At 48.1% G+C, this 25,842-nt stretch overlaps 1 protein-coding gene across 5 annotated transcripts in view; it reads left to right on the forward strand.

Annotated features, from left to right (window-relative positions):
- The window catches only part of GGT7 (gamma-glutamyltransferase 7), a 28,767-nt gene that overhangs the window by 1,954 nt on the left and 971 nt on the right, over positions 1 to 25,842 (forward strand). Inside the window, exons 2-14 of one of the 5 annotated variants that reach the window (XR_004032999.1) lie at positions 7,937 to 8,172; positions 8,529 to 8,680; positions 9,929 to 10,046; positions 10,958 to 11,025; positions 11,238 to 11,311; positions 11,593 to 11,837; positions 14,408 to 14,495; positions 16,408 to 16,535; positions 16,712 to 16,800; positions 19,127 to 19,276; positions 19,393 to 19,510; positions 19,604 to 20,421; positions 21,535 to 21,634. Coding sequence is in view for 3 of the 5 variants with exons in the window: in XM_030825877.1 (XP_030681737.1) it covers positions 7,937 to 8,172; positions 8,529 to 8,680; positions 9,929 to 10,046; positions 10,958 to 11,025; positions 11,238 to 11,311; positions 11,593 to 11,837; positions 14,408 to 14,495; positions 16,408 to 16,535; positions 16,712 to 16,800; positions 19,127 to 19,276; positions 19,393 to 19,510; positions 20,284 to 20,421; positions 21,535 to 21,634 (1,704 nt within the window). In the remaining 2 variants the exon portion in view is untranslated. The remainder of the gene's footprint in view (positions 1 to 7,936; positions 8,173 to 8,528; positions 8,681 to 9,928; positions 10,047 to 10,957; positions 11,026 to 11,237; positions 11,312 to 11,592; positions 11,838 to 14,407; positions 14,496 to 16,407; positions 16,536 to 16,711; positions 16,801 to 19,126; positions 19,277 to 19,392; positions 19,511 to 19,603; positions 20,422 to 21,534; positions 21,635 to 25,842) is intronic. The other 4 variants (XR_004032998.1, XM_030825877.1, XM_030825879.1 and 1 more) reach the window with 4 other exon arrangements.

Below are 25,842 nucleotides of genomic sequence, written 5' to 3' on the forward strand. Positions count from 1 at the left end.
TACAAAAATTAGCTGGGCATGGTGCCTGTAATCCTAGCTACTTGGGAGGCTGAGGCAGGAGAATCATTCGAACTGGGGAGGCAGAGGTTACAGTGAGCCGAGATCACGCCACTGCACTCCAGCCTGGGTGACAGAGTGAGACTCAGTCTCAAAAACAAAACAAAACAAAACAAAATACACTGGCCGGGTGTGGTGGCTCACACCTGTAATCCCAGCACTTTGGGATGCTGAGGCGGGTGGATCACCTGAGGTCAGGAGTTCGAAAACAGCCTGGCCAACATGACAAAACCCCATCTCTACTAAAAATACAACAACAACAAAAAAAAATTAGCCAGGCCTGGTGGCAGGTGCCTGTAATCCCAGCTACTCAGGAGGCTGAGGCAGAGGTTGCAGTGAGCCAAGATCGCACCATTGCACTCCAGCCCGGGCAACAGAGTGAGACTCCATCTCAAAAAAACAAACAAACAACAACAACAAAAACCTCATCTCTATTTATTTATTGAGCACTCAATAATTGTTGAATGAATAAATGCATGAGAGAGAAGCTCTCAGGATGAAAGAATGGTAGGAGAGAGCAAGTTCCAAAACCTCAGGGAGTATTTCGGGAAGTTCAATACAGGCTGTGCCCTCACCTGTACGGAAATCCAGCAGAGATCCTAGTCATCTGAGCTTCTGGGAGCTTATATCTTATGCCAAATTTATGCGCCAGGTTTGTGTGTTGCCATCATTTCAGTGTAATCATTTGAATGCCATATCTCCCAGTCCTACTTCCAAGCCCCAAGGCTCCCTTGGTTCACCTAGACCAGACTGCAGGCTGACATGGCCTCCTGTGTTCTCAACCTAGTGGTACCATCTAGTGACACAGCACCATCCTCTTAGCCAGGACCTTGGTTGTGCCCAGCTAGCCTCTAGCCTGCCATTCCCTAAACCCAAGTGCCAGGCACCCCACATCAGGCTCTGTGGGAAAGAGAGCTAGACAGTGATCATTCCAAGATTGGGAAATACTTTCTTTCTTCTGAGCTCCAAGCCCATGTGTTCCTTTCTCTCCCAGGCCTGTGTCTTCAGATGTCCTGCAAGTGCCTCATCTCTAGCATGTTCTATTTTGAACTCATCATATCCCTTCCCCATGCACCTGCTCTTCCTCCACTGCCATTCTCCATTAATGACACTGCCATTCACCCAGTCTCCCAATAATGAATGCCATGCTGGACTCCTCCTTTTCTTCTCATTTCCAAATGGTGATCAAGTGCTCTCTGCACCCCTCCTAAGTATCTTCCAAATTCCTACTCATCATCCCTGTCATCACCACCGTAGACTAAGCCACCAACTTCTCTTATCAATATTACTCATAGGCTCCTAGCTACTCCTCCTGCCTCCTCCCTCTTGCCCCTGTCCCTACCCCAATCAATCCATCGACCTGCACTTCTGGTCATGTCACTCCCTGGTTCAAACATCTTTGGTGATTCTGCCGGGCATGGTGGCACACACCTGTAATCCCAGCATTTTGGGAGGCTAAGGTGGGCAGATTGCTTGAGCTCAGGAATTCAAAACCAGCCTGGGCAACATGGTGAAACCCTGTCTCTACAAAAAATACAAAAATTAGCCAGGTGTGGTGGTGCATGCCTGTATTCCCAGCTACTCGGGAGGCTGAGGTGGGCAGATGGCTTGAGCCCTGAAGGTTGAGGCTGCAGTGAGCTGAGATTATACCACTGCACTCCAGCCTGGGCAACAGAGTGAGACACTGTCTCAAAATATATATATATATTTTGAGACACTGTCTCAAAATATATATATAATTTATATTATATATATATTTTGAGACAGTGTCTCAATATATATAAAATTTATATTATATATATAATTTACATTATATATATATAATTTATATTATATATATAATTTATATATATATATAATTTATATTATATATATATATAATTTATATTATATATATATAATTTATATTATATATATAATTTATATTATATATATAATTTATATTATATATATAATTTATATTATATATATAATTTATATATATATATATTTATTTATTTATTTTAGTGATTCTCTCCTTAAGGGAGTAAACAACAAGCCAGGGATGACCCTAGCCTCTAGCCAAGATCACTCTCCTAAACTCTGGACTTGTATAATCAATTCTGTTCAGGATTATTTTGTCATAAACCCAGCTTAACTGAGCTACATCCAAAAAGAGAATTTTACTGGGTAGCATAACTGAAAAGTCCAGGGATATGGGGTTTCAGGCATAGCTGGATTAAGGTACCTAAAAAGGAATGGACTTTTCTCCATCTTTTGCTCTGCCTTCTTTTGGTGGGCTTCATTGGCAGAAGGCCTCCCATTTTATTAAGGGCAAGATGCCCCCAGCAGCTACAGGCTTACATCCTACCAACTTAGCAACTTAAGCGCAGTAGAAAGAGAAGCCTTTCTTGTTCCCAATAGTTCCAGCAAAATAACAAAGTTTGGGTCTTATTGGCCTGGATTTTGTTCACATGCCTGTTACTGCACAGAGGTACCTGTTCTGATTGGCCAAGTCTGAGTTATATACTTTGGTCAGGGATGAGGGAGTTGGCTGAGAGAGGAGAGAGAATGTTCCTTAAAGGAAAATTGAATGAGAAGTGGTATCCAAGCAGATACCAGGGATGAGCCCTGAAGGTAAAAATTAGATATCTACTAGGCCAGCTGCCTCCAGACAGCTTCTTCTGGTGTCCCACAAATTTATAATAACCAAAATTGAACTTGTCATCTTTCTCCCAAAAGACTTATTTCTTCTGGTTGCAAATTAATCTTTTCCCAGTATCCTGCTGTTGCTCTTCCCTATCAGTAAAATCAACATTATTATTGCCCTAGCTGCTCCACAGTGCACATAGTAGGTACTCAGTGAATATTTTTATTGTATAAATGAATAACTTTATGATGGACTAGTGGAGTAGAGAGTCTTGAATAGCTATGATAGGGGCATGTCACCTTTACCTCCTGGATCCTTATATCTGACTGGAGAAAACAAATTAAACCATACCTAGGGCCGGGCACAGTGGCTCACGCCTGTAATGCCAGCACTTTGGGAGGCCAAGGCGGGTGGACTGCTTGAGGCCAGGAGTTTGAGACCAGCCTCATGGCCAACATGGTGAAACCCCATCTCTACTAAAAATACAAAAATTAGCTGGGCATGGTGGTGCATGCCTATAATCCCAGTTTCTTCGGAGGCTGAGGCACGAGAAATGCTTGAACCCAAAGGCGGAGGTTGCAGTGAGCCAAGATTGCGCCACTGCATTCCAGCCTGGCAGGAAGTCTATCTCTCAAAAACAAAACAATAAGTACCAAGAAATAGCAACAAAAATTAGCTTGTAAGATTGGTTTCTTAGGGTAGAAATGGCTCTTGATGCCATGTGGAGCAATGGGAAGGAGGCTTTCCAGTTACACAGACTCTTGGTCCTGCCACTCATTCATTTTATTTTATTTTGTATTTTACTTTAAATTTTTTGAGATAGGGTTTCACCCTGTCGCCCAGGCTGGCGGGCAGTGGCTCACTGCAGCCTCGAACTCCCAGGCTCAAGTGATGCTCTTACCTCAGCCTTTTGAGTAGTTGGGACAACAGGTGCACACCACCATGCCTGGCTAATTAAAAAAAATTTTTTGTAGAGACAGGAGTCTCGCTATGTTGCCCAGGCTGGTCTTGAACACCTGGGCTCAAACAATCCTCCCACCTCGGCCTCCCAAAGTGCTGAGATTACAGATATGAGCCACCAAACCTGGCCCACTTACTCATTTTATGACCTGAGATGGGCAATATCACCTTTCTCGGTCTTAGTTTTCTCATCCGTAAAGTGGGGACAGTGGGACCTATTTCATAAAGTCTTGGGAACACTTCAATGAGGGAATATATGTAAAATGCTTAATATATAGTCAGCATCAATAAATATAAGTTCAAAACCCTTTCCCACACTTCTTTTGAAACTTCTAATTCCGGGTGCAGTGGCTCACGCCTGTAATCCCAACACTTTGGGAGGCTGAGGCGAGAAGATTGTTTGAGCTCAGGAGTTCGAGAACAGCCTGGGGAACATAGCAAGACCTTGTCTCTATTAACAAAAAAAAAAAAAAAAAAGACATTTCTAGGGGCCAAGGAGAGTTCTGTGCCTACAGTAGGTGTTTAACATCTGTTTGTTTGGATAAATTCCAGTTTTATTTACAGACTCTGTGGTGCTGATGTTGAGGGTTAGAGGCAAGCATTATGAAGTGAGGGAGACTCTCAGAAGATAACCTTTTTTTGAAAATAAAGTTTAAAAACAGCAGGGTGCGGTGGCTTATGCCTGTAATCCCAACACTTTGGGAGGCCGAGGCAGGCAGATCACCTGAGGTCAGGAGTTCAAGACCAGACTGGCCAACATGGTGAGACCCCACCTCTACTAAAAATATAAAAAATTAGCTATGCGTGGTGGCGTGCACCTGTAATCCCAGCTACTCAGGAGACTGAGGCAGGAGAATCACTTGAACCTGGGAGGTGGAGGTTGCAGTGAGCCGAGATTGCACCACTGCACTCCAGCCTGGGCAACAGAGTGAGACTCTGTCTCAAAAACAAAACCAAAAACAAAAATTACATGTTCATGATAAAAAAAAAAAAAAAAGGCAATAGTGAGGAAAAATAAAAAAGTCCCCTTTCCCATTCCTATCTCCCGGTAATTTTTCCTTTTCATTTCAAAATATATGTGTTAATTTTTTTTAGAAACAGGGTCTTTCTATGTTGCCCAGCCCGGAATGCAGTGGCTATTCATATTGCAATCATACTGCAGCTTTGAACTTCTGGACTCAAGTGATCCTCCTGCCTCAGCCTTCTGAATAGCTGGGCTTACAGGCATGCACAAGCACTCCCGGTTTATGCATTGATTTCTAAAAAGGAAATACATATAAGTGGTAAAAATTTCAAACCAAAAAAACTCCCATCCCATCTCATTCCCATCTTCAGTATCCTTTCCCAAGAGTAACTTCTGTAATAATTTATAAACATTTCTTGCATATATCATCATTTTATCTATATATTTGGTTTCTTTTTTTTTTTTTTTTTTTTTGAGACGGAGTCTCGCTCTGTCACCCAGGCTGGAGTGCAGTGGCTCAATCTCGGCTCACTGCAAGCTCCACCTCCTGGGTTCACGCCATTCTCCTGCCTCAGCCTCTCCGAGTAGCTGGGACTACAGGCGCCCGCCACCACACCCAGCTAATTTTTTTGTATTTTTAGTAGAGATGGGGTTTCACCGTGGTCTCGATCTCCTGGCCTCGTGATCCACCCGCCTCGGCCTCCCAAAGTGCTGGGATTACAAGCGTGAGCCACCACGCCCGCCCTATTTGGTTTCTTATTTACACAAAAGATGGGACTGTGGATCATGTAGGCCTTTAAACACCACAAGGAGCTTGGATGTTTATTATGTTGGCATCAGTGAACCACGTATTTTAAACAGAACAATAAAATGGCCAATTTTTAATATTATCACACAGACTTTTAAAGGGGTTATAGTCCTAGTGCATAGTAGCAGGTACTAAAAAAATATTGAATGAATAAACTTTAAAAAACGTATTGTGAGTACAGCATGAGGTCAAGTACCAGACTATTTCTTTACTGTTCACAGACACCTAGGACCTTTAGGCCATTTAGGGACCTGGGTTCACAGCTAATAACACTCAGAGGAGGGAGCTATGGGATAGAAGAGGGTCTCAGCCCTGGTAAAGGTGGAAAAGGAATAGAAATAACTTAGAGTACCTGTAGTGCACTGGGTGCACATCACCTCATGGAATCCTTGTACCCCTATCCCACCAGTTAGGGATTAGTTCCATTACTAGAATGAGGAAGGTGAGGTGCATGACTTGACTGACTTGTCCATAGCCACCAGCAAGTAGTGGGCTTTCAGTTCTCTCCTACCTCCACTCTTAGCGTCCTCCAGTTTGTCTCCAGACAGTAGAGGGATCATTTTAAAACACAAAACAGGCTGGGCGCAGTGGCTCACACCTGTAATCCCAGCACTTTGGGAGGCCGAGGTGAGTGGATCACTTGAGGTCAGGAGTTTGAGACCAGCCTGGGCAACATGGAGAAATCCCATCTCTACAAAAAATACAAAACTTAGCCAGGTGTAGCGAGGCACGCCTGTAGTCTCAGCTACTCGGGAGGCTGAGCTGAGGTGGGAGGATGGCTTGAGCCTGGGAGGCAGAGGTTGCAGGGAGGCAGAGGTTGCAGTGAGCTGAGATGGTGCCACTGCACTCCAGCTGGGGTGACAGAGCCAGACCCTGTCTCAAACAACAACACACAGAACAGATGGTTTCACATTCTTGCTTAAAACTCTCTAGTAGTGGGCCAGGTGCGGTGGCTCACACCTGTAATCCCAGCACTTTGGGAGGCTGAGGCGGATAGATCACCTGGGGTCAGGAGTTCGAGACCAGCCTGGCCAACATGCTGAAACCCTGTTTCTACTAAAAATACAAAATTACTCAGGCATGGTGGCATGTGCCTGTAATCACAGCTACTTGAGAGGCTGAGGCAAGAGAGTCGCTTGAACCCAGGAAGTGGAGGTTCAGTGAGCCAGGATTGTGCCATTGCACTCCAGCCTGGGCAACAAGAGCGAAACTCCATCTCAAAAACAAACAAAAATAGCCTCTCTAGTAGTGACCTCCCATAATCCTTAGGGTAAAACCCAAGCTTCTCCCCAGGCTGGTAGAGCCCCACATATCTTCTTTTTTTTTTTTTTTTTTTTTTTGAGACAGAGTCTCACTCTGTCACCCAGGCTGGAGTGCAGTGGCGCAATCTCGGCTCACTGCAACCTCCACCTCGTGGGTTCAAGTGACTGTCGTGCCTCAGCCTCCCAAGTAGCTGGAATTAGAGGCACACATCACCATGCCCGGCTAATTTTTGTATATTTAGTGGAGCCAGGGTTTCACCATGTTGGCCAGGCTGGTCTCAAACTCCTGACCTCAAGTGATCCACCCGCCTCAGCCTCCCGAAGTGCTGGGATTACAAGATTGAGCCACTGCGCTCAGTGTGTGTCTGGCCTAGCTTCCACCCTTGCTACTCTTTCCCCATGCCTGCTACACCAGAGCCGCCCAGGCCTTGGTTATTTTTTTTCTAATGTACCAAGCTCATTCCCACCTTAGGGCCTTTGCATCTGCTGTTCCCTCTTTCCAGAACATTCCACACACATACTCTTTGCTCTACATTATAGCTGGCTCCTTCTTATCCCTCAGTTTTCAGCTTAAAAGTCACTTCCTGAGAGGTCTTCCCTGATTTCTGCAGCTAAGGAATCCTCCCTCCCCTACCACCATTATTCTGTCATTTCCTCCTTTTTCTTCATAGCACCTGCCCCAACTTGTAATTATAGACTCCTTTGCTTATTGGTTTTTTCTTCCAGGGCTCTATGAACCACATGAGGGCAGGAACTATCTGTTCCCGTCCCCTGGCACCTAGCATAGGGCTCTCCATATTTAAGGAATGAGTGAACGGATAACTGAAGTAAGTTTGGAAGGCAGGGTCCCTCCACTCTGTTTATGTAGCTGCCTCCTTGCACGGAAGGCTGGGCCCCAACTGGGGCAGGAACTGATTTCCATTGAGGGCTGGAACCACCACCCCACCCCCCAGGAACTGTTCTCAGCCCTGGGCCCTGGGTGCCAGGAAATTTGGCCTAGGTATCAGGGAGGGGCGGGAATCCAGGCTCCCTGCTGCCCAGCTGGGGAGGTCCCTGTCTCTTCCTAGCCGGGCACCGGGCACCGTTGCCCCCGCCTGTCCTGGGGTGCATGCGAAGATGAGGAAAGGTGAGTAGTGCTAGCCAGTGCGGGGATTGTGTGACAGGGGCGGAGCAGGGAAAGCGCTGAATAGTTCCGCCTGGAGGGTGGGCAGGGCCAGGTAGAAGATGCCCAGACCGACCTGGCTGCCTGCCCGCAGACCCGGACTCCTTCCTGAAGTCGGCACGGCTGCAGCGGCTGCCATCGTCGTCGTCGGAGATGGGCAGCCAAGACGGGTCGCCGCTACGCGAGACGCGCAAAGACCCGTTCTCCGCGGCAGCGGCCGAGTGCTCCTGCCGCCAGGATGGGCTCACGGTCATCGTCACGGCCTGTCTCACCTTCGCTACCGGTGTCACCGTGGCGCTGGTCATGCAGATCTACTTCGGGGACCCCCAGGTGAGGGGGACAAATGGGGAGGGGGAGAAAACTGGGGAGGGGGGAGTGGGGTAATGTTTGAGGAACCCTGGAAACTGGGGAATGGCTGAGTGGTGGAAGGGGAGAGAGGGTGGTGACTTGGGAGAGGAAGGTCCCAAAGGGAGGAGCTCCAGGGCATGAGGGAGACAGAACAAGGGGACAGAACAAGGAAGGGACTCAATCCATTAGAAGGCACTTGGGGTAATGAGGGCAGAGTCAAGGCAACAAGAGGGCAGGGCTTCGACCTTCATCCCCTGTAGAGTTCTAGGGCTAGTGGAGGTGCCCTAGGGAGGCGGACAGCTCCTCCTGTCCCCACCGAGTCCTCTTTCCCCTCCCAGATCTTCCAACAGGGTGCCGTGGTGACCGATGCTGCCCGCTGCACTTCACTGGGCATCGAGGTGCTCAGTAAACAGGGATCTTCTGTGGACGCAGCAGTGGCAGCAGCCTTGTGTTTGGGGATCGTGGCTCCACACAGTTCTGGCCTGGGCGGGTAAGGAGTAGTGGAGGTCGGGGTCCCCCAGGCCTACTTCTTGCCTCCAGGTCTGTAGGCCTCATGTGCAGCACTCCTAACTTAGGGAGAGGGGCATTTGGGCCCCAACTCCTTGCATTTTCTCTTTCTACCCCAAATTTCACCCCCTTCTCCCTGGATGGAGTCAGAAGAGCAAAGCTACCTTATGGAAAACCTGAAAGTGTTTTCAGAAGCTTTTTTTTTTTTTTTAACTGGAAAAAGAAATTTGTAAACCATAAATTAAGGTGCGCAGGTGGAGGTATACTGTCATCAATTAAGGCAGTTATATTTAAACTTTTAGGATCATAAATCCCTATGGGTTTGATGAAAAGCCTTGGACCCTCTGTCCTCCAAAAATACACCCCATGCTAAGAATTCTTAGAAGTTACAAGCTGGCCACCCATGGGCAACACCCAGCACACAGACTGGTTTGGACACTGAACTGTCTTAAAATTTTGTTTGCTCTTGTTAAAAAGTTGAGAATTTTCATAAAAATCCAGATTTCCAACATCTCTTGAACAATCGGGAAATCCAGTAACAACTTGGGCCCACATTCTCACATGGCTGAAGTTATCTGGAGTGGAATAGAAGCTGCTTCCCATGATGGGCATGCACTGTCCAGTTTGCCATAGTTTCTACCACTTCCTCTTGTTTCTCTGTCCTGCTTGCCTTATTTTGTCATTTGGCTGTGGGCATTTAAGTTTGCAGCCCCCATCTTAGATGTAAATAAGCTACAGAAAAGGAACAAGCTGACAAAGTTCCTATCTTGGCTCCTGTAAGACCAGCTCTCCAAGCTGTACCAAAGAAATTCCTCTTTTGGTTTTGCATGTTCTATCCTTACATAATCCAGCCCTGGGGGAGGGGCAAGGGACATACCAAGTAGACAGGTGCAGGAAGCTGGCAGGGGTCCAGCTCTGATCCAGGGTGGGGGCATGGGGCAGAACATCCTGTTCTCCCAGTCTCTGGGCTTTTCCTAATCAGGGATTAAAGTCTCCAGTGACAGGATAGAAGAGATCCATAGACCCTGGGTCTCCAACCCTCTTGGTTTCTCTCCCATCCTCTTAGGGTGGCTGAGTCTGTGAATCCATGCTGGGGAGGGGGCTCAGACACCTGACCCCAAATGAAAAACTGAGCCTACAGCTCTCACCACTGGGGGTGGAGGGGCAGCAGGTTAATTGTACAGAGGGGTAGCATGTTATCATCACACTTCCCCTTCTGTGTCTCTCCCAGTGGGGGCGTGATGCTGGTACATGACATCCGACGAAATGAGAGCCACCTAATTGATTTCCGCGAGTCCGCACCAGGGGCCCTCAGGGAAGAGACCCTGCAAAGATCCTGGGAGACCAAGGTGGGGACCCTGGTGAGAAGAGAGAGTTCAGGGGAGTCTCTCTTCATTGCCCTTCTGCTAACCCAAGCATTAATTTGCTAAGTATTTACCAGGGGAGTGGGAAAAAGAGTTGAGCAGGATTCTCTTGGGCAATGAAAGAGTCAGGCAGCCCCCAAAATAAAATAATGAACTAGCAAATTTGGATGGTTGATTCCAGATAATACTGCAACACCTTACTTCTCTGGGAATCTTACCTATCTGGCACGTAGGAAGGAAGAAAAAAGGCTACTCAGAGTAATGGTGGTGTGAAACTGAATAGGTTAAATGAAGGTCCCTTGTCCACCATTTTAAAAGGCAGGGTTGCCTGGGCACAGTGGCTCACACTTGTAATCCCAACACTCTGGGAAGCCAAGGCAGGAGGATTGCTTGAGGCCAGGAGTTTGAGACCAGCCTGAGCAACATAGTGAGACTTTGTCTCTACAAAAAATGCTTTGAAATTAGCCAGGCATGGTAGCATGCACCAAGGATCACTTGACTTGAGCCCAGGAGTTGGAGGCCACAGCGAGCTATGACCATGCCACTGTATTCCAGCCTGGGTAACAGAAAAACAAAACAAAACAGGGGTTGGTGAAATCCAATGTAGACAGGCATCTTTCTAAACTGGTTATGTCCTGGCTCTTGAAAGAGTTTTGCTTAATTTATAAATCCCTCAACTATGGCAGCTAAAAGAGGCCTTTCTGCATTTGCTGATAGGAAGTCAGGGAGATGGGAGGGGTGCCTGCTTGGGAAAGCTTGTCCCTCCCCTGGGATACTTGGCCTGTGTCTCTCCCCTGTGCCAGCCATCCCTGGCTTGGGGCTCTGCGGAGTTCAGCCCAGCACCCCCCTTCCAGTGACCTGGTCTCCTCTCTCCCTCGCCTACCCGCCTTGCCCAGCCTGGGCTCTTGGTGGGGGTTCCCGGAATGGTGAAGGGGCTATATGAAGCTCACCAGCTCTATGGCAGGTAACAACCCTCCCCCTGGGGACGAGGGACCCCTGTTTGCATCTCTCCTTGGGTGGCCTTCTCCTATTTCCCTGGATTCTTCCTTTCCCAACTCCCCCTCCTAATATCCCCTTCCCTTGCCAGGACTCTCCTTCCCAGGAACCCCCCTCCCCCCAGGACCCCTCCTCCTTCCCCCAGGACCTCCTCCACCCCCTGCTCTCCGGCCCCCCCAGGCTGCCATGGTCCCAAGTCCTGGCCTTCGCAGCAGCTGTGGCCCAAGATGGCTTCAACGTGACTCATGATCTAGGTCAGTGGGGCCTGGGGATTTGGGAGAGACATGAGGTTGACGGAGAAGGGTAGAATCTTTGAGATTTGGAGCCCAAGCTAGAGAGGCTCTCTCTTCCAGTGTGCTCCTCAGACCCCCTCCCCACCTTATCCCACCCTCACCTGGAGGCAGCCTCAAACGAGGGGATCTGGGAAGGGCCCTTAGACCTCCCTGCCTCACGCTTAACAGGCTCCTGGGGGTCAGGGCACTTAGGATGGGCCACTCAGCCCCCATCTACCCCACCTATTGCGCGTCTCATCCAGTCCAGTCCTGGCGCCCTGCCCTGCCCAGCCTCCCGTCCCTGCCCCTAGCCCGTGCCCTGGCTGAACAGCTGCCACCCAACATGTCTGAGCGCTTCCGGGAGACATTCCTGCCATTGGGCCGCCCGCCACTACCTGGCTCGCTGCTGCATCGGCCCGACCTGGCTGAGGTGCTGGATGTACTTGGCACCTCCGGCCCGGCTGCCTTCTACGCAGGTGGCAACCTCACACTGGAGATGGTGGCCGAGGTAAGTGCTCGTGTTGTGCGGGTGGGGGCATGCCCCAAGGTCCCTATTGCAGGACATCCTCGTCCGCATTTTTTCCTTCCTTCCTTCCTTCCTTCCCTCCCTCCCTTTCTTTCTATATTATTTACTGTGGATTATGTTCATTTGAAATTCTAGAATAGTCAAAACTAACCTCTAGCGACAGAAATCAGATCAGTGGTTGGTGGGGCTGGGAGGAGCTGACTGGGATATGATATGAAAAACCTCCTGGGATGATGGAAGTATTGTCTTTGTGTGTGTGTGTGTGTGTGTGTGTGTGTGTGTGTGTGTGTGACGGAGTCCCGCTGTGTCACCCAGGCTGGAGTGCAGTGGTGCAATCTTGGCTCACGGCAACCTCTGCCTCCCAGTTTCAAGTGATTCTCCTGCCTCAGCCTCCCGAGTAACCAGGATTGCAGGTGTGCACCACCACACCCAGCTAATTTTGTATTTTTAGTAGAGATGAGGTTTCACCATGTTGGCCAGGCTAGTCTCGAACTCCTGACCTCAAATGATTCATCTGTCTTGGCCTCCTAAAGTGCTGGGATTACAGGTGTGAGCCCGCATGCCTAGCCAGAAGTGTTCTGTCTTGATTCAGAGGTACCTTTGGGCTTCTCAGGGGTGCAGGGGTGATGCCAACCTGTACAGGGGCTTGTCATGTCCCTCCCAGGCCTGGTGGAGACCCAGTATCAGCCTCAGCTTCCCTAAGCTCACAATCCTTCCCTGCTCTTGGGTTTTCTAGGGACTGAGGGAAGCACCTCTTTCATTGTTGAGTATCAAGACTGGGGAGATTGACACAGAAGGTTACCATCCAATCCCAAAGAGTCCCAGTCTCAGGCAGTGACAGGTGTGAGAACTGTCATTAATAGTGCAAAAGTCCTAACGGAAAATTATGTTCATGGTGAAGATGCATAGACCAACTCAGTGGTTCTCTCATCTGATCAATGGGGATGATTATATCTGTCTCTGCCATATGGTTGTGGGAATTAAATAGGTCTGTTATTCATTCAACATTCACAGAGTGCCTGCTCTGTGCCAGGCCCTATGCTGGGCACTGGATGTGGCGATAGACTCAAACAGACTTCACTGGAAAGTCCAGGAGATTACTGGCTTTAGATTCTTCTGTGTCCAGATTATCAATCCACTGTGTTAGGATTTGCTCTCCCTCTTTCTCTTTCTCTCTCTCTCAACGCTACTTTCCTTTGTTTGGATTCACTCTCAGATCCTTTCCACCTGCTCCCCACCAGCCCATATCAGGCCATCCTTCCAGCAAGCTATCCCAGAGAAAGAGCATTTCTCCTTCCCAGTAGTTCCAGCAAAAGCCTCCAGGTTGTGTCTTATTAGCTCATCATAGGTCTCATGACTATTCCCAAATCACTCACTGTGGCACAGAAGGGAATGCCCCAATTGGCCAGGCCTGGGTTGTGTGCCCTTTCCTGGAGGTAGCAAAGGGAATGCAGGAGATTGTAACAAAGACCATCAGATCTTTGATAAAAAGAAACCCAAAGTTGAGTTTATTAACTTGTCAGAAAAAGGAACTCAAGAATTCAAATGGGCCAGGCATGGTGGCTCACGCCTGTAATCCCAGCACTTTGGGAGGCCACTTGAGCTCAGGAGTTTGAGACCAGCCTGGGCAATATAGTGAGACCCCATCTCTACAAAACATACAAACATTAGGCAGGTGTGGTGGCATGTGCCTGTAGTCCCAGCTACTCAGGCTGAGGCAGGAGGATCATCTGAGCCTGGGAAGGTTGAGGCTACAGTGAGCCATGATCATGCCACTGCATTCCAGCCTGGGTGACAGAATGAGACCCTGCCTCAAAAAAAAAAAAAAAAAAAATGTGTAATTCTCTGAGGATAGATAAATCAAGGGTTTCAAGTACTATAAAGTACAAAAAAGGAAAGGATTCAGAGTGGTTATGCTAATTTAGGGTTGACAGCACACTGGATAGGATGGAATGAGCCCATTGATTTGTACAAGATTGGTTCATTGGTCAATAATGAGGGCTTGGTTATGTCTCATAAGGGTCAGTCCTTCCAGGATCACTCAAAGTCATGGTTTTCTAGTGGCTTTAGTTGGTTGTGGTGAGATGTAGCATTGAGTTTTGATATCTCCTAGGCAAGTGTGCCATAAGTGGAAAATCTTCCTTTTACACAGGCAGAGAGAGCAGCAGGTACAAAGACACAAAGGCATGAGTTCAGGAACTGCAGGTCACTCTGCAGCTGCATAGAGCTCACTGGGGAACAGCAGGACATGAGGTGGGAGGGGTAGGTCGGGGCCAGATCACAAAAAGTCTTGAATGGCAAGCTAAGGAGGCCATTCATGGAATGTACCTGGTGTAATGCCTGGCACATAATAGGTGCTCAATGTCAGTGCTTTTCCCCCTTCCTTTTTCCTGAGGTGTCTAGGGGGTAATGGGGTCTCTAAAGGCCACGATGGGCATTGCAGAAGGCACAGAAGTTATAAACAGCTGATCTGTCTGTGATCCAAACATGTATTATAGGCCAAAACCACATGTCACAGTGGTGGGAGGTCATTCTCATTCTCTTCCCTCCAGGCTCAGCACGCAGGGGGTGTCATAACCGAAGAGGACTTCAGCAATTACAGCGCCCTTGTGGAGAAGCCTGTGTGTGGCGTGTACAGAGGTGACCTCTCCCCCGGCTCCCAGGGTCCCCACTCAGGAGAAGCCTCCCAGTCCATGGCCACATCGTTTTGGCCTAGAGACTCCTCTCCATTTCACAGGAGAGAAACTAAGGCAGTGAGCTACCTGGGCAGTCAACTGTTGAAGCAAGCCAGAGCCAGCCCACCTTCTGAAAAGTAGCTGTGGGGTCAGTTACCCCAAGTATTTAGGATATTGGGGGGTGGACCTGGTCAAAGGGTCCGACCTGGAAGTTGGGGTTCTGGCCATAGGTTTTCTTGATTTGGGCTCTGTGTTGCCTCCGCCCTTTCCCCAGCAGCGCTGTCACTGCCCTGTACTTCCTAAGAATTTTTAAGACAAAGTCCATCCAAGCTTCACGGTGGAACGAACCCTTCAAGACAGTCATAGACCCAGCTCCTCATTGTGCCAAAAAGAAAGTGAGGCCCGAGGAGGGAATATAACTTAACTGGCCAAACTCAAGAAAACCAACAGGGAACCCAGAAAACCAAGCTTATGACATGGGTGGGGTCCATGTTTGCTGAACCCAAGGTGGTAGGTGCTGGATTTCTCAGAAGATTCTCAGGTTCTTTCCCTTCTAGGAGAGCCAGATCACATCAAGCCCCAGGAAAGGGTTTCTCTGAGTTCAACTTTCCAGGCCTCAATCTCCAACCTGATTCCTCTGCCAGAGGCAGTGGAACATGAAGCAATGGAAAGAGCATATCAGCTGGGTGCAGTGGCTCAGGCCTATAACCCCAGCACATTGGGAGGCTGAGGCAGGAGGATCGCTTGAGCCCAGGAGTTCATGACCAGCCTGGGCAATATAGTGAGACACCGTCTCTATAAAAAATTTAAAAATTACCCAGGCGTGGTGGTGTGCCTATAGTCCTAGCTTCTCAGGAGGTTGAGATGGGAGGATTGCTTGAGCCTGGGAGGTCAAGGCTGCAGTGAGCATGATTGTGCCACTGCACTACGGCCTGGGTGACGGAGTGAGACCATTATCTCAAACACACACACACACACATACACACATACACACACACACACAGAAAAGAAAAAAAAGGACCAAGCATAGCATTGGAGCTAGGAAGACCTGGGTTTGAGTACCAACTGTGCCATTTGCCTTGAACAAGCTACTTCCCACTCTGAGCCTTGGTTCCCTCCTTAAAATGGAAATAATGATAGTGCCTACATCTTAGGATGCCCATAAGGATTTGATGAGATGATGTAGGAAGTTGCCCTGATCAGAGCATGCACTGAATATAGATTTTCCATTTCCCCTTCCCAGCCTGGGTTGTCTCAACAGTCCTAGTACCTTGAGTGCTCTGGATTCCTCTTGTCTCTCTGTACCACAGTTTCTGGGCCTATCAAATATGTGTGATAACAGTAGCCACTGTGAGGACTAAATGAGTTAATGTTAGTGTTACGCATCAGCTATTATTATTCCTTTGATGTCCAAACATCTAGTAACTGAATAGGAAGAGAAGGTTGCTGCTGCCAAGAAGTTTGGGGCTGGATGAGACCATCAGGAGTCATGGATAGTATCCTGGCCTGTGGGAAAGCTGAAAGGAGACACATGACAGGCCAGGAATATGGACATCTGGTCACCTGTTTCTGCTGTGCTCTGCTGATAGCCTGCAGTGTGACTCTGGGCAAGCCACAGCCCTCTTGAGCCTTAGTTTTCTCAAATGGCAGAGGAAACTGAAGACCAGTGTTCTGAGTTCAAGTCCTGGCCCTGCCCTTGGCTTGCCATGTGAACTTGAATGAGTCTCTTTGCCTCTCAATGCTTCAGTTTCCCCATCTAGTGAGGGGGTTCAGTGCAGTGGTCTCAGTGTGTGTGATGCTGGAATGTGGAGATGGGATGTGGGATGTGAAGGTGCCTTGACCCCTACCCTGCCATCAGTCACTTCCTGTCCTTTCAGGCCACCTGGTTCTTAGTCCCCCGCCCCCGCACACGGGCCCTGCCCTCATCAGTGCTCTCAACATCCTGGAGGGCTTCAATCTCACCAGCCTGGTATCCCGAGAACAGGCTCTTCACTGGGTGGCAGAGGTAAGGCTGGCCCCTCCACCTTTCCCTGGATTTAGGGATATTAGGAATGGGGAGATTGGGTACTGCCATAGGGCAGGACTAAATCACCTCCAAGTTTTCTCACACATGAAAATCCACTGGGTGTGGGTGCTGGGAGGGGCCTGGCAGCCTCTTCCATATCCCTGCTGTATTTCCAGACCCTGAAGATTGCGTTAGCCCTGGCCAGCAGACTGGGAGATCCCGTCTATGATTCTACCATCACTGAGAGCATGGATGATATGCTCAGGTGGGTCTTGGGCAGGGCCTGGGGGCTACAGAGGCTGCGGTGGGTGTGGGGAAAGGGTCAGGTGAAAAGCAGCTGGTGTAGCAATAAAGGCCTGAAATCCTAAGTCAATTTCAACTCAACCCCAACTCACAATGTGACACTGGGTGCCTTTCCCTGCACCTCACCTTTCCTATCAGCACAATGAGTTGGCCTACTTCATGTGGCTCTTAAATTTTTTTGAGGCTAGCATAGCACCTATATGAGCCCATCTGCTCCTCCTTTTGAGTAGGAAAAGAAAGCTCAATACCAAACAAAGGCCGGGCGCGGTGGCTCATGCCTGTAATCCCAGTACTTTGGGAGGCCAAGGCGCGTGGATCACTTGAGGTCACGAGTTTGAGACCAGCCTGACCAACACAGTGAAACCTTGCCTCTACTAAAAATACAAAAATTAGCTGGGCGTGGTGGCGCGTGCCTGTAGTCCCAGCTAGTCAGGAGGCTGAGGCAGGAGAATCACTTGAATCCGGGAAGCAGAGGTTGCAGTGAGCTGAGATCATGCCACTGCACTCCAGCCTGGGTGACAGAGTGAGTTTGTCCCCAAAAACAAACGAACAAACAAACAAACAGTCTCCAAGCAAATACTGAAGGTGGTGGGAATACAGCTTCATTAGCCACATAACATAGCAGTAGGTTGTGGGCTCTGGGGAGACTGCGTCCATTCAAATTCCAGCTTGACACTTCGCTAGCTGTGTGGCCTTGGGCAAGTGGTTTAAACTCTCTAAATCTGTTTCTACAAGGGGGCTTGACAATAATGGTATCAACCTTTTTTTTTTTTTTTTTTTTTTTTTGAGACGGAGTCTCGCTTTGTTGCCCAGGCTGGAGTGCAGTGGCGCAATCTCGGCTCACTGCAAGCTCCGCCTCCTGGGTTCACGCCATCCTCCTGCCTCAGCCTCTCCGAGTAGCTGGGACTACAGGCGCCTGCCACTATGCCCGGCTAATTTTTTTGTATTTTTAGTAGAGACGGGGTTTCACCGTGGTCTCGATCTCCTGACCTCGTGATCCGCCCGCCTCGGCCTCCCAAAGTGCTGGGATTATAAGCGTGAGCCACCATGCCTGGCCAGTGGTATCAACCTTGTGAGGTTGTGGTAAGGACTAAACAAAATCATACATGTAAAGCTTTTTTTGTTTGAAAATTGAATAAATGTCTTCAAGTAATCTTTGGTAACTTATTCTCTAATCAACTATGGATAATCCAACACATAGTTATTAGGTAAGAAACCCTCAGTTGAATTTTTTTGTTTGTTTGTTTTGTTTTTTTGAGATGGAGTCTCGCTCTGTCGCCCAGGCTGGAGTGCAGTGGCATGATCTCGGCTCACTGTAACCTCTGCCTCCCGGGTTCAAGCAATTCTTCTGCTTCAGCCTCCCGCCTCAGTTGAATTTTTAAAAGTCTGGAGCATTACATATTGTTTCTAAGATCAATGCAAACTTTGCTCTAAAACACACACACACACACACACACACACACACACACACACACGCCTATATGAAATCTATTCAACCAGTTCATCCAGTAAATAGTTATTGAGCACTTACCCTGTGCCTTGGGAAAAAATTCTAAAAGAAAGTAAAGATCCTAGCTGGATGTGGTGGCTCATGCCTGTAATCCCAGCACTTTGGGAGGCCGAGGCAAGTGGATCATTTGAGGTCAGGAGTTCAAGACCAGCCTGGCCAACATGGTGAAATCCCGTCTCTACTAAAAAAAATTAGCCAGGTGTGGTGGCAGGTGCCTGTAATCCCAGATAATCGGGAGGCTGAGGCAGGAGAATCGCTTGAACCTGGGAGGCAGAGGTTGCAGTGAGCTGAGATAGCGTCACTGCACTCCAGCCTGGGTGACAGAGCAAAACTCTATCTCATGAGAAAGAAAAAAAAAAAATCCTCATATACAAAATCCTCCCCCAACTGAACTCTTAATAAAACTTTAGACTGCAAACATTAGTTTAAATGAATCCAGTTTGTTAATTCAAAGCAAATATTTTCTGATCATCCGTTATGCACCAGGCATTTCCATAGAAAGGATTAAGAAGTCAGATAACTAAAAGGCTCTTGATTTAAACATTAAATAAAAGTTGGTTCCAGAAAATAATCTAAATAATACCTAAATAAATTCATTCAACAGCTATTTTCTGGGTATTTCTTATGTGCAATTAATGAGCTTCTGCACTCATAGACCTAGTAGTCCAGTGAGGGAGGTAGATTTCATCAAATAATTACACAAACACCACAAAAGTGAGGTAGGTGGAATGTATTGAAAGCCTGTTGTTTGCTCATCTCCCACCCCTTGTCTTTTCAGCAAGGTGGAGGCTGCCTACCTCCGGGGCCATATCAATGACTCCCAGGCAGCCCCTGCCCCACTCCTGCCTGTCTATGAACTAGACGGAGCTCCCACGGCTGCCCAGGTGCTGATCATGGGACCTGATGACTTCATTGTGGCCATGGTTAGGTATGCCAGCTCAGACTCAGAACCTGGAACAAGGGATCCTGTGAACCAAGAGGGGGTGGGGGCTGGGTAGAGGTGAAGATGGGCTATAGCTCACCCAACCCCACCTCGGCCCCCAGCTCCCTGAACCAGCCCTTTGGCAGTGGCCTTATCACCCCCTCGGGGATCCTGCTCAACAGCCAGATGCTGGACTTCTCCTGGCCCAACCGGACAGCTAACCACTCTGCACCCAGCCTGGTAGGATTTGCTTCCCTGCTTCCCTGGGGACCCTGAGGCCTATAGGTAGGAGGTGCAATGGCATGGCTGCCCCTTTCTCCCTACTTTCTCCAGAATCTTCTAGTATAAGGAAGCCTAAAGAAGATGTTCACCTCATCCCTAGCCCTGCTAAGTCTGGGACGTGGAGCCTGGTGGGTCTGAAGAACCCTTGTCCCATTCTGTCACTGTCTTACTGTGTGACCTTGTGAAGATCTTGCCCTCTCTGGGCAATTTCTTCACCTGTACAATGAGGGTTTTGGCTCCTATTTGATGTTTTGGACACTTTCCAGCACTAGTGGTCTGTGACTATGTGAGCTTGAGTTGATGGGGCTCAGCCCTATGGCTGGGCACCAAAGAGGGACCCAAGGAGGAAGGATTTAATAATTTTTATCTAGTTAAAAATCAGCACTCTTACACCCCGCAATCTGGGGCCCCAGCAGGGCAAAGACACATAGAGACGATCAGGGTGGGGTTATCCTGTTCTTCCCCATTGCCATCTTTCTTGGCTTGGTCCTTTCTCCTGTGACCCATAGCAGCCTGATAGCTCAGTGGATGCACTTATCACTCCTCCATCCAGGCACCCTACCCATTTCACAGATAACAAACCGTTGTCTGGGAAGGGATCAGTCTCCCAGGAAAACTGGGCCTGTGGAAGATGTGGAAGAGGGAGAGCAGTTGGAAGGGTTGTGGAGGGGCCCTTTCCCGGTCTTGTCCCACCCCACCTGCCCCTTGTGGTCTCTGTCCTCTAACAACAGGAGAATTCAGTGCAGCCAGGGAAGCGGCCACTCTCTTTCCTGCTGCCCACAGTGGTCCGACCCGCGGAGGGGCTCTGTGGAACCTACCTTGCTCTGGGGGCCAATGGAGCTGCGCGGGGCCTCAGCGGCCTGACACAGGTGAGGTTTATGCCATGGTTGGCCTTTTTCAGCTGGGAGCCAAGCTGTGGCCTAGACTGCAGATGCCTGTCATATCTGTGGCTTGTTTCCATTCCTCATGCAGCAAACATGGGCTGAAGTTGCTTTGTGCCAGGCCCATCCTGGGCAATGTGGACATGGGCTGCGCTGAGTTTCTTAGTGAAAATGGAGCCCTGATGCTCCCTGTCTTTCCTGGTTGCAGGGGAAATGGTAGGGTCAGTAGATTGAAAAGTGGGGTTAGCATCTGGGTGGCCTGGGTTCTGTTACCCTCAAGTCTACCTCCACCCAGCATCTGAATAGACAACCAGCCCTCTTTAGGGTGGGATTTGAAAGGAAGGGCCTGCTTTTCTCCAGAACACCTCAGAATGGCTCCATGAGTGTCTTGAGAACCTGATATATATGCCAGGCACCTATTTTGGCAGGTGGTGAGTTAACGATCTTAAGTTCTGGAATCAGACACTCCTGGGTTCCAGCCCAAGTGCTACCAATTTGTAACTGTGTGATGCTGGAGCATTCACTTAACAGCTCTGAACCTCAGTCTCCTCATCTTTACAATGGAAATAATAACAATAGCTAACATTTAAAGAGTTCGTACTAAGTGCTGGGCACCGTGTTCTGTGTGTTAACAATGTTAACCTTCCCAGTTCTGGGGAGAATCCTTATTTCTATTTTATAGATAAGGAAACTGAAGCCCAGAGAGGTTAAGACATTAGGTCAAGTACTTTCAGCTAGAAGGAGCAGGGAGGCAGGTTGGTTCCAGAGCCTACGCATACTCCTAACCACTAAGTGAAAGGCACCAGAAAAGAAGGGAGCCCTGGGCTAGATTAAAGAGACTTGGTTCTAGTGGTGTATCTTCCCTGGTTTCCTCTAAACTCTGGAGTAAGTCATTTCCCTCGCTGGCCTTCACTTTCCCTCTCAGTGAAATGGGAACAGTCATCACAGGCCTGCCTGTCTTCCAGGGCTGTTAGGAGGCTCAGATGACACCTGGTGTAAGAATTCTCAAGACTAAGGAGCCTAGACCAAGGGTGAGAGCTGAGGAATCCTGGACCATCACCCTGGGACAGCCCTGATTTTTCTGTACCTTGGCTACCACAGGTTCTGCTGAATGTCCTGACCTTGAACCGGAACCTGAGTGACAGCCTGGCCCGCGGCCGCCTACACCCAGACCTGCAGTCCAACCTCCTGCAGGTGGACAGTGAGTGCAGAGCAGAGACCTTGTGGGGCGGGTACAGGGACAGGTAGAGAAAGGTCTCCTCCCAAGGGTTCCCATGCCTCAACCAGCACCAACTGCCAGTGAAGTTTGGTGTTATTTGGCAAATTCCTATTGGAGCAGTGAACGATCTGGGGATTGGAACCAGTCTTGCCATTTCCTGGTTGTGTGGCCTTGGGAAATCCATGTCTCAACTCTGAGCCTCAGTTTTCTCATTTGTAAAATAAGACACAGTTGTTCATTCTTCAAACTTTCATTTACTCAACAGTTTGTATTGAACACGTACTGTGTTCCAGGCATCATCCTAGTGCTAGGGATTCTGCATTTACAGGCAAACAAGAAAATAAGTCATCAAAGAAATATGGGACAAATAAGTGCTCTGCCAACTGTCAAAGCAGAGTGATATAATAGGACTGACTCAATGATCAAGGAAGACTTCTCTTTGGTGACATTTAAGCTGAGATCTAAAGAGTGAGAAAGAAACGGTGCAATGGCTCAGACCTATAATCCCAGGCTGAGGTGGGAGGATTGCTTGAGGCCAAGAGTTCAAGAGCAGCCTCAGTAACATAGTGAGACCCCCCCCCCCCACCGTCTATAAAAAAATTGTTTTAAATTAGCCAGGCATGGTGCGTGCCTGTGGTTCTAGCTACTCGGGAGGCTGAGGCAGGAGAATTGCTTGAACCAGGGAGGCAGAGGTTACAGTGAGCCGAGATCACACCGCTGCCCTACAGCCTGGGTGACAGAGTGAGATCCTATCTCCTAAAAAAAAAAAAAGTAAAAGAGAGCCCACTATACAAAGAGTTGGTGCAGAGCTTTGTAGGTCAGGGGAGCAAGTAGAAAGAACTCAGGGCAGGAATGGGTTTGGTGAGTTTGAGGAATAAAAAGGAGACCAAGGTAAGCAAGGATGAAATTAGATCAGAGAGGCAGGCAGGCGCCAGATCATGGACCTTATGGTGAGGAGATGGACTTTCCTCTAAGAAAAGGGCTTAATTTTGGCACAGCTGAATTTTATAAACAGGAAGGTATGTGCACCTTTGAGGAGTTTTTATTGCAACAATGTATTAATATGACACTAGTCCAAAAGAATACAGAATTGATTGAGACACAGTCCTTGCCTGTTCAATATTATTATCCCCATTCTATAGAGGAAGAAACTGAGGCTCACAGACGTTATAAACTAGTCAAAGATCAACCACTAAGTGGCAGAGCTTCAATTAGGACATACACCTGGCCGATACCAAAGACTGTTATTTACTGCACAGCTCTTGAGATCTCCTGGACTGAATCACATCAGAAGCAGAGACCGCGATCTTCAACGATCACACCCTGTAGTTGGCCAGCGACACTTGGATCCCAGCTGATAGATGACAAGGCCACATCCTTGAAATTGAATTTTGTTCAACAAATATCTGCTGGTCTCTGTTGAATGTGAGGCTCTGTGCTAAGTTATTTGTGCTCAGCCAAGTCCTGCCTTCGGGGCCTTAGTGTAAGATGGAGGTATAAGGAGTGGGGGCTTGGTGAAGAGAAAGTTCATCTACCTGAGGCCCTGGGGAGGCTTTATGGAGAAGGTGACAAGTAGCTTGGCTTTGAAGTATGAGTAGGAAGTTGGCAATGTAGAGGTAAAGGACATTCTGGACAGGAGGAACAGCCTAGGCAAAAACCAGAATGAAAGGCTCAGAGAGCAGCCAGGAGGCTAGCTGCTATTTCCCAGAGTTCTCAATTTACCCAGCACCTTTGTGACTTTTGCCACATTTGCACACCATCTAAACCATTATGTACATAACATATCTCTATAAATGAACTTCCTTTTTAGCCTAAATGTATTTTATTTTATTATTTTTTTGAGATAGAGTCTCACTCTGTCGCCCAGGCTGGAGTGCAGTGGTGCAATCTCAGTTCACTTCAACCTCCGCCTCCTGGGTTCAAGCGATTCTCATGCCTCCCGAGTAGCTGAGAATACAGGTGCACATGCCACCACACCCGGCTAATTTTTGCATTTTTTGTAGAGACGGGGTTTCACCATGTTGGCCAGGCTGGTCTCAAACTCCTGACCTCAAGTAATCCGCCTGCCTCGGCCTCCTGAAGTGCTGGATTTACAGGCGTGAGCCACCATGCCCAGCCCTAAATGTATTTTTAAAATAGACCTTATATCATAATCACAAATGGAAAAATGACTTCATTTGCCACACATAGATGACAAATAGTTATCATCTATTTGTTAGCTACACAAATAGATATGTGTAGTTTTTAGTTAAATATTGTTGCCCATGGAAGGCTCTGAGACTGCTTTCTCCATTAAAGAAGGAGATTAGGAAGCGTTAGAGAGCAGACTGAAACTTGTTCCTTGCCATAATCAGAAGGATTGAAAGTGAACCACAAAGGAAATAGATTTTCGATTAAGTGATTTAATGCTATTCAAGGTTGGGTCTTCATCTCAAGAGCTACCAAAAGTCTTCCTATTAGGGAAAGAAGAAGACTAGATCTTTACTGAGAAGCAGTAGGGTGTGGAGTTACAGGGCTTATCACAGAGGTCAGCCTTAAGATTATCCAGTTGAGAAGGGGAGACACATGACCTGATTTGTCTTATTTAGGGGAGGTAGATTAAGGGGAGGAGAATTTAAGTCAGGGAAATGAGAAGCAGCTGGGATATGGCCCAGGCAAGAGATGATGAGGGCCTGAACTTATCCAATGGGATGGGGATTTGTTCATCTATCTAGTAAGTATCTGCTCAGTATTTACTATGTACTGACCCTGCACTGGGGATTAGTAGCAGACAAGACAACGTTCCTACCTTCAAAAAGCTTATAATCTAGTGGAGGGGACACAGTAAATAAATAAACAAATACAGGTAGCAGTAAGTACTTTGGAAGAAAACCAAACAAGGTAAAGATGGTAGGGACTGCTGTTTTAGTAATGGTGGAGGAAATTCTTGAAGAGGTGCCAAAGACTGGACTGAAGTAAGGGGGGCCAGCGGTGTGACTTTCCAGGAGAGCATTCCAGGCAGAAAGAACAGTAAGTGCAAAGGCACTGAAGTAGAAACATGTTTGGCCTTCTAAAGGGACAGCAAGGAGGTCAATGTGGCTGGAATACAGTTAAGCAAGGTGAGGAATAGGAGGAAATGAGGGGAGGAATTTAGAGAGGTAGCAAGGTCCCAAACAATGTTGGGCTTAGAGGCACCTTGGTAAGGACTTTGGATTTTATTCTAAATTCCGTTGAAGCTGTTGGAGGGCTTTGAGCAGGGGAAGTGACTAGGTCTGACTAATGGTTTAAAAGGATCCCCTTGGCTGCTGTTTGAACAGGCTATAAGAAAGGCAGGGGGCCAGGCACAGTGGCTCATGCCTGTAATCCTAGCACTTTGGGAGGCTGAGGTGGGCAGATCACCTGAGGTCAGGAGTTCGAGACCAGCCTGACCAACATGGATAAACCCCCATCTCTACAAAAAAAAAAAAAAAAAAGAAAATTAGCCGGGCGTGGTGGCGCATGCCTGTTATCCCAGCTACTGGGGAGGCTGAGGCAGGAGAATCGCTTGAACCTGGGAGGCAGAGCTTGCAGTGAGCCAAAATCATGCCATTGCAGTCCAGCCTGGGCAACAAGAGTGAAACTCCGCCTCAAAAAAAAAAAAAAAGAAAGAAAGAAAGAAAGGGAGGGAGGGAGGGAGGGAGGGAGGGAGGGCTGGAAGCAGGGAGACCAGTTAGTGGATTATGCAGAAATCCTGGCAAGTAATGATGGCAGCTTGACTTTGGCAGGTGGAGATGAAGACCCACAAAGCCCCTTTTTCTTTTTCTTTTTTTTCCCTCCCTCCCTCCCTTCCATTTTCTTTCTTTCTTCTTTTTTTTTTTTTTTTTTTTTTTTGGAGACAGGGTTTTGCTCTGTTGCCCAGACTGGAGTGCAGTGGTGCAATCTCAGCTTACTTTACTGCAACTTGTGCCTCCCAGGGTCAAGCGATCCTCCTACCTTAGCCTCCTGAGTAGTTGGGACTACAGGTGTGTACCACCACGCTCAGCTAATTTTTAAATTTTCTGTAGAGATGGGGTCTCCCTATATTGCCCAAGCTAGTCTCAAACTCCTGGGCTCAAGTGATCCTCCCACCTTAGCCTCCCAAAGTGCTGGGATTACAGGCATGAGCCACTGCACCCGGCCTGTCCTGTTTTCAATATTAAGAATGACTGTATATCATTGATCACTTACTGTAT

This window comes from Nomascus leucogenys, chromosome 13 (genome assembly GCF_006542625.1).
Source record: "Nomascus leucogenys isolate Asia chromosome 13, Asia_NLE_v1, whole genome shotgun sequence".
In the NCBI taxonomy this organism is placed as follows: domain Eukaryota; kingdom Metazoa; phylum Chordata; class Mammalia; order Primates; family Hylobatidae; genus Nomascus; species Nomascus leucogenys.